Source organism: Tupaia chinensis, unplaced genomic scaffold (genome assembly GCF_000334495.1).
Source record: "Tupaia chinensis unplaced genomic scaffold, TupChi_1.0 Scaffold143796_1, whole genome shotgun sequence".
NCBI classification, from domain to species: Eukaryota; Metazoa; Chordata; class Mammalia; order Scandentia; family Tupaiidae; genus Tupaia; species Tupaia belangeri.
In genome coordinates, this window is record NW_006203646.1 from 2,931,728 (window position 1) to 2,938,993 (window position 7,266).

Here is a 7,266-nt window from a genome sequence, read left to right on the forward strand (position 1 = left end):
CCGTGGTCGACTACGTGGGAGTCCAGCGACATAGCCATTACGCTAACTGCTGGTTCCCCCATGGACACGTTCTTGAGGAGAGTCTCAGTTAGCAAAGGAGGGGTGTGTTGGAGAAGTTGGATAAAGAACCTTGGGCACACAGGGCATGGCTATCTAAGAAGGTGTTTCAAAGAGGAGGTCATCCATGTAGTAAGTGCAGAGAGCCCTAGATGGGCATGACCGAGAAAAACACCAGAAGGTCACCTATGCACTTTGCAAGAGTAGATTCAAGTAGGTGCTGTGGCCTGGATGCCAGTTTTGATGGGGTTGAGGTGGCAAAGAGAGATGGTGACCTCCTTCAAGGAGCTTGGTAGACAGGGAAGAAATGAGCTCTAAAAGAAGGGGCCAGGTTTTTGGTTTCATTTTTTTCTTTTAACAGAATGAAAAAATGCCGATGTTTGTAAACTGAGGGAAAGAATGAACTAGGGAGGGAAGGGTTGCAAATGCAAAACCAGAGGAATCGTCATGGGGCATGTCCCAGGGGAGGCAGAAGAGGCTGGATCTGCAAGCTCAAGTTAGTGTTATGTGAGGACAGATAATGTACTTCAAGATGTGGGTGGAAGATAGAAGACAGAAGGGTCTATTTGTGTAATGGAGTCTTTAAAATCAAGCCATTCTTATAACTATTCATTAGACTATTCAGATAATTCATATACCTCGTTCTCTAGCTGCCTTGGCTACATGGGTAAAGCATCTTGGTTTCGCGCGCGTGTGTGTGTGTGTGTGTGTGTGTATGTGTGTGTGTGTGTGTGTGTATTTTTTAGTGTGTGTTATGGTGAAGCTCAGTGTTTGAAATGCTGCTTTTCTCCAGCTGAGAGAGCCTCTGAGTATGTATAGGAAGAAGTTCCAAGATGAGGTTCTGCAGGTTCCACAACTGAGAAACATTTAGACATTTCTTGCCCTGATTTATGAAGCTGTGAGTCAGCTCGCTCGAAGCACACGGCCTGCTTTAGAAGCTAAGGAAGAACCTCTGAAGTTTGCTTTTTCCCTGGGTGTGCAGAACTGTTTGGGAAATACACGATCCTGCGATCCTGCTGAGGACAGGGCTGCTATTTTGAGTCCACGGTGGACGTACACACCAGGTGCCGGCTTCCTGCTCCTGTGACTGGCCACATTGCTCTACTGTCACTTGGGTTACAGCTTGGGGAGGGCTCTGAATAGTGGGGTGCCTGCTTGCTTTTACGATTTTGCTCTGGTGACAAATGAGGACACTCCAAGCCCTCCAAAGTCTGCTTTAGGGAGCACAAACCAAGATGGTGGTGGTACAGTGCTGACACACATGGTCGGAGCCTAAAATACACCCTTTGACTGGATGAGGGGCTACCATTCGTACAATAATGAGGACGTAATTACCACTGTGATTTTGATGGTCAGCACAGTAGCTTTTCCCATGTTTTGTTTACTGAAGTGGTTTAGGATGAGCCCGTTTGGTTTGAGTAGGAAGGGATTTTTTCTTATTTCAGTTTCTCTTGGGTGATGCCTGTCTTATCTATAGTGGGAATTGGTGCCCACTTTTCATTGTCCTTCTGAGTTTAGTGGAGAAACTAGGGGCAGTTCAGCTTGAGAAGGGAGAACTCATGTGGGCAGGCGAGACTGCAGTGGGCATGAAGGACGGGCCTTGGCTTCACTGGCTGTAGGAAGACACAGGTGGCTGGATGCCTGGCACTCTGGGGGAAATCCTTTTCCCCCTTGTGGTTGATTTAAAAAAATACATATAAAGTAGTATCTCTTTTTCTATTTAAAAAAAGTTTATTTTATTTATGAGAGAAATGATCTCTTTTCTCTCCAATGATCTCTTTCACGCTCTTATTTTCTCCCCCTGAAAAGGGGTTGTACTCCACATACTATTCTGTAACTTGATTTCCTCAATTTACTATATCATATAAATTTCTTTTTATGGCAGTACATCAAATCTCCACCTTCATTCTTTTTAGTACTATCCAGAATTCAGAATTCCATATATATGTGTGTGTGTGTGTGTGTGTATGTATACACATATTTATACTTCCACATGTAAATTGACATGTGTGTGTATACATGGATGTGTGTGTGTGCATGTATTGTAATGGAATCATACTGTAGACATTACTGGGTCATCAGAAAAGCCATGACATTTTTGCATAGAAAAATATATCATGACTTTTCCAGCAACCCAATACTTTGCAGCCTCGAGGTGCAGAGCAGAAACCCGAGTGTCTCATTTTGGAATGGTGACAATGTGAGGCAATGATATGATCCAAGAAACAGAAAAACCTATTGGACTGTTTTTCAAACTTTGTATAAAGTTTTCTTTGTACATGCTAAGTGACTTCCAGTCCCTCCATTTTTTCGTGTCTCTTATTCATCATTTTCCTGGTTTGTTTACTTATTTGTTGTTGCTGGGTTTTTATTTATTTGTGTTTTGAAGGTTTTTGCCATAGAGCATGTGTGCTCACTGGAGAGAGACAGAGAGATATGGAGAGAGGGGAAATGCAAAATCATTCCCCAGGGTATGGCCATACTGCAATCCCTTCTCCTGTATTCCCCTCCCAGGGTTTTGGGCACACATGTACATGTGCCTGGAGTGATTTTCAAGCCACTGGTCCAGGACTCTAACCGCAGTTGGCCGTGTGGGAGTCTGGGCACCATAACCACCATGCCACCTACTTGCCCCGTTCTGCCTGTTTTACTTCTATTCTCTCTTTCCTTTTCACTTCTGTTCTGTGTGTCTGCCTGTTTTGTTGGGTCCCTGGGGAACAGCATAGAGTCATGATTATATTCATCTAACTGAGCTCAGGGGCATTTTTATTTTAAGAAGATGAACTTAAGTCAAAGGAGAAATTTCAGGCCTAGTGTGGCACTTGTAACGGGGAAGTGGTTTGGGTGTGGGATGGAGCTGGGTGCACCATTTTTCTATCAGCGATGGCTGCCCAGAGGGTCAACTTGGCTTCCTTTTCTGTCTATTGCTTATTCTCCTGCATCGTATTTCCTCCCAGTACATAACATTCATTTATAAAGTCATTCATTCATTCAATATTTGAGCTTCTCTATTCTGTCCCAGGCTTTCTGTTACTCACCAGGTAAGTAAAATCAATAGTGCTTTCCTTTAGGAGGCATATGGGTTAGATTGGGAAGCGGGTGGGAGGAAGGAGAAAGATGGAAACAAAAAATATGCACATATACATGTTATAATGTCTTTGCATTGTGTTTAGTGTCCTCCAAGGAAAACAAATCCCAAGAGGAACTTAGATTAAAGGTAGGGTGTCAGAGCAAACCCGTCTGAGGAAGGCATGTGTAGGAGGCAGAGTGGACATTGGTGAACTAGGGAAGGGGAGAAGGAGGAGGCCAGGCAGAGAAGCCCCCCGGGGCCCAGGCCTGACATCAGATTTGAGCACAGTACGTCAGAGGGATTGCAGTTGGCCTGCGAAACTGGAGTTGGCAAATTGGATGAAAGTGGCAGGAAGTTGGAAGGTGGTCTGCCATTGTGTCATGTCATGGGTTTATTCCAAGTCTAGTAGGAAGCTATTAAATAAGGTCCTGGGCAGTGAAGTGGCACAGTTGCACTGACATTTTGAAAAGATCACTCTGTTGTACGGGTCAGAGTGGAGGCAGCAAGACCAGGTGGGAGGCCACCACAGGCACCGTGTGACAAATGACAGTGAGTAGGATGAGGATGGTGGCAGTGGTGGGGGGGAGAAAGAATCAGGTAGGCTTGAAATCTAGATTCTTGCCCACAATGATCATTGAGCAAGTAGGAAGAGTCCCCGGAGGCGTTACATCCAGAGCGGTGAGGATGCGGTCACCAGGGGATTACATTGCCCACCTGCTGTTTTGAAAATGAATATGAAGGAAAAATAAGCCTTCCATTCATCAATTTTCCTCCCTGGGTAAAGGAGACTTGTGCTCTGTCCATGGGCTGCTTGGAGACCTGTCTCTTCTGCAAAGCACAGGGCAGGTTTGCTCAGATGTGGAGGAGGAGGAGGCTGGAAGAGGTGGGCACCGGGAGTCATCACATTGAAGCTCTTCAAGGGCTCTTGGTAGGGTCCATCATGGAGCCTAGGGTTATACTGCCATTGAAGTGACTCTGTGCCCCAGCACTGAGAGGTGGGCACTGCAACCACCCCATTTTACAGATGAGGAAACTGAAGTTCTATGAAGTGGAGTGTCTTGCTCAGGGTGGCACAGGAAACCCAGTCTGATTCCAGAGCCAGCGTTCTTCACCCTGCTGCTATTCTGGCAAGCCTGGGAAACGCAGGTGCAGAGGATCAGCATTCAGAGATGCAGAAGTTATTTTTAAAATTATTACATCTTTGCATGCATTCCAACTACTTGTACTTCCCACTCCTTTGTCTCTTTATCTGTCTCTTGGGTATTGGGATAGTTTGGGCTTTCCATTCCCAAAGTACTTGTATAGCAGAGTTCAGGCCTGGAGGAAATAGTTTCCTTTGGATCAGAAAAGGGAAGGCTGGGCCAGTAAGTGGCATGGTGGTTAAGGCGTTAGGCGTTAGACTCTCACATGGCTGACTGAGGTTCCAGTCCTGGACCTGGTAGGTTGCTTTCTCACTGTCCCTCTCTCTCTCTCTCACTTTCTCTGGTGAGCACATGTGCCCTTTGGCAAGTTAAAAAAATAAAATTAAATAAATTCTTAAAAAAAAAGAAAAGGGAAGGCTGTAAAATAGATGGAGTGGTTTTTAGATGGGATTTTGACAAAGGAGATATGATTGTTACTGTTGCTTTCTGAAGATATGAGAGTGACCAAAGCGGGACCAAGTTTGGAAGCTGGTTCTCTTCTCGGATACAATTGCCACAAGGGGAGTGACATCCAGTTTTGATGAAGGACTCCCTATATGGGAGTATATTTCTGGGTCCTGAAAACGGAGTTCAGTGTTTGGTTCTCTCCAGCAGCTTAAAGTTGGGCTGTATGATTCTCTAGGTCACATGTGTGTGAATGTGTGTCCACGTACATGTGTCAGAGAGAGGGAGAAAAGTGCACATTTGATTTGTGATACATGGTGAAGTGTAACCCTTGGATAACCTCCACCCCTTCTTGACTGATCCAGTATGTTCTTTTATAGTGTTCTCCTGGGTGTAGACCGGCCAGTGGACACATAGTTTGCAAACAACTCTCCAATGGGTAGTTTTCTGTTACTCATGGACACTTCTCAAAAACACAGAGTTTTCACCCTTTAGAAGCGTCTCCGTTTATTGAAAGTTGGCAGCCTTAGGGTCACAACTAGGGCGGGACCTGGGAAGCGGCGCTCTCCTTGCCCCAGGCTTTCTCGCTCTGATGTGGTAGAGCATCCACTGGCAGGGCGGTGTTCACCGTCGGATCCACTGTTCACAGCGTGCCTGGGGAACCTCAGAGGTGGCCAGTGCAGGCCATCAAGGCCAGAGCCATGTGAATCTCCATTCTTTCATCTTGCCTCTTCCTGGTCTTAATTACTGTGTTTTACCTTCATTCTCATGAAGATCGTTCAAAACACAGCTATAGATCTAGGATTTTTGAAAAGCCCATGGTTAAGGAAACTCAGCCCAGAAAAGAGAAAGGAGAAGAAAAAGGAAGCCATTTAATACAAAATGACTGGAGGGGGAGAAATCACTCATACCTCATTATTGACGTGTTCCACACAATTAGTGATCTTGAAGGAAGAACGTTTGAGCCACCCACAACCTTGGGTATTCTCATTGGGTAGATGTAATAATGCACTCTCTCCCGACACTACAGACCAGGCGTGACAGGAGATCCCATCCTAGGGCCGTATTTCCCTCCCTCCTTCCTTGAGCAGGGAGAGGTTAAGCCTGGCCATTAACCCATAGGTGACCCAAATAGAATTTTCTGTCCAGGGATCCGTTGATTGCCAGGTATGGCTTTGTGGTAATGCTAGCATTTGCAACCCAGCAATTTGAACCTTCTGTCTCCCTCAATGATGATTTTACATTGTAATGGTTGTACTAAATCCTTTCGCTTTTGCTCCATAGCCGCTGTTGTGACAAGAAAAGCTGTGGCAACCGAAATGAGACTCCCTCAGATCCAGTCATAATTGACAGGTAGGACCACTCTTCTTTCACGGGGTTCTTAGTCCTCATTATAATGAAACACCTGCCTGGCGTCGCTCATGGGCAAGGGCTGGGAGTGCATGTGGCCGAAATTTGCCTGTTGGTCATGACTTAAGCTGCGCCGAGTGATTGCGATCCTGGGAAAGCCATATGGAATGTTCTTTGGAGGCCCGTTTCTTGGGTTTGCTCCGGTTTTGTGTCTGATTCATGCTCCTACAGGAATAGTCTTTTTCTTTCCTGACTTTCTGTGGCTCGATCCTCATGCTGTGCCAGGAAGCTTCAGAAATAAAATAATAATAGTTTGTGATTTATGAAATGTGGTTGGGTGCTTATAAATATTTAACTTTTATTTGAAAAATGTTTGAATCATTATCACTTTTAGCTACAGTAGTTCTGCTGGACGTAATCCATCTACATTTTAAGGTTTTATTTATGCATAAAAGCAGTTTAAAGAGATCTGCGAACCAAGATTTTCTACTGTTATTTCCCGGGTTTGATCGCAGCTCAAACTGTATTGTAAGTTGATTAATTTATCTTGCTTGTCTTAATTATTGTGTTTTTAAACAGATCCATATTACTAATCTGACACGACCAAGTAAATCACTGTAGAACAATAAATCTGTTTTAGTTGTTCGATGCAATTTCGAGTCAGTGTGTGCACACATTATGCAAAGTCGCATTCCAAATATTCATTTTACATTTTAATTATTGAAATTCATTGTATGGAAACATGTATGATAAACCATTTGTTACATAGCATTACTCATCGAGAGTTAAATGGCCTGGAAGGTTTATAGATACTGTCAATTTCCAGCTAGGAAAAGAGCTAGCATCTTCTAGCTGGAAAAAGAGTCTTGCAAACAAGGCTGACTGATTTCTGATTGAGAAAATCAAAGACTGAGCAAAAGTCTCTTTTTTAGATTTTGGTAATATTGATTTTTGACACCACTAACAAAAAAGAAACAAAAAGCCTATCTGTTTTTCTGATTTACTTTTCTGGGGCTTGCTTTATCATTTTTCAGTTAACAACAATAAAAGTAAGATGCTCACCTTGCCCCATAATAATTTGCTTCAAAGACTGATTGTCGATTTTGACCTGTGAATTCCTTAGACTTAAGCCCAAGATTGATTGCCGAGTTGCTTTATAAGAATTACATTTCAATCAGATATTTTAATTAAATATCTTTCCCT

The 7,266-nt window shown here is 43.9% G+C and overlaps 1 protein-coding gene across 5 annotated transcripts in view; it reads left to right on the forward strand.

The window, feature by feature from the left end:
- EBF1 (EBF transcription factor 1) overlaps window positions 1-7,266 on the forward strand; it is a 464,386-nt gene that overhangs the window by 28,527 nt on the left and 428,593 nt on the right. For all 5 annotated transcript variants that reach the window (XM_027766945.1, XM_027766942.1, XM_027766943.1 and 2 more), the window contains one exon: window positions 5,998-6,066. In XM_027766945.1, the coding sequence (XP_027622746.1) occupies window positions 5,998-6,066 (69 nt within the window). The remainder of the gene's footprint in view (window positions 1-5,997; window positions 6,067-7,266) is intronic.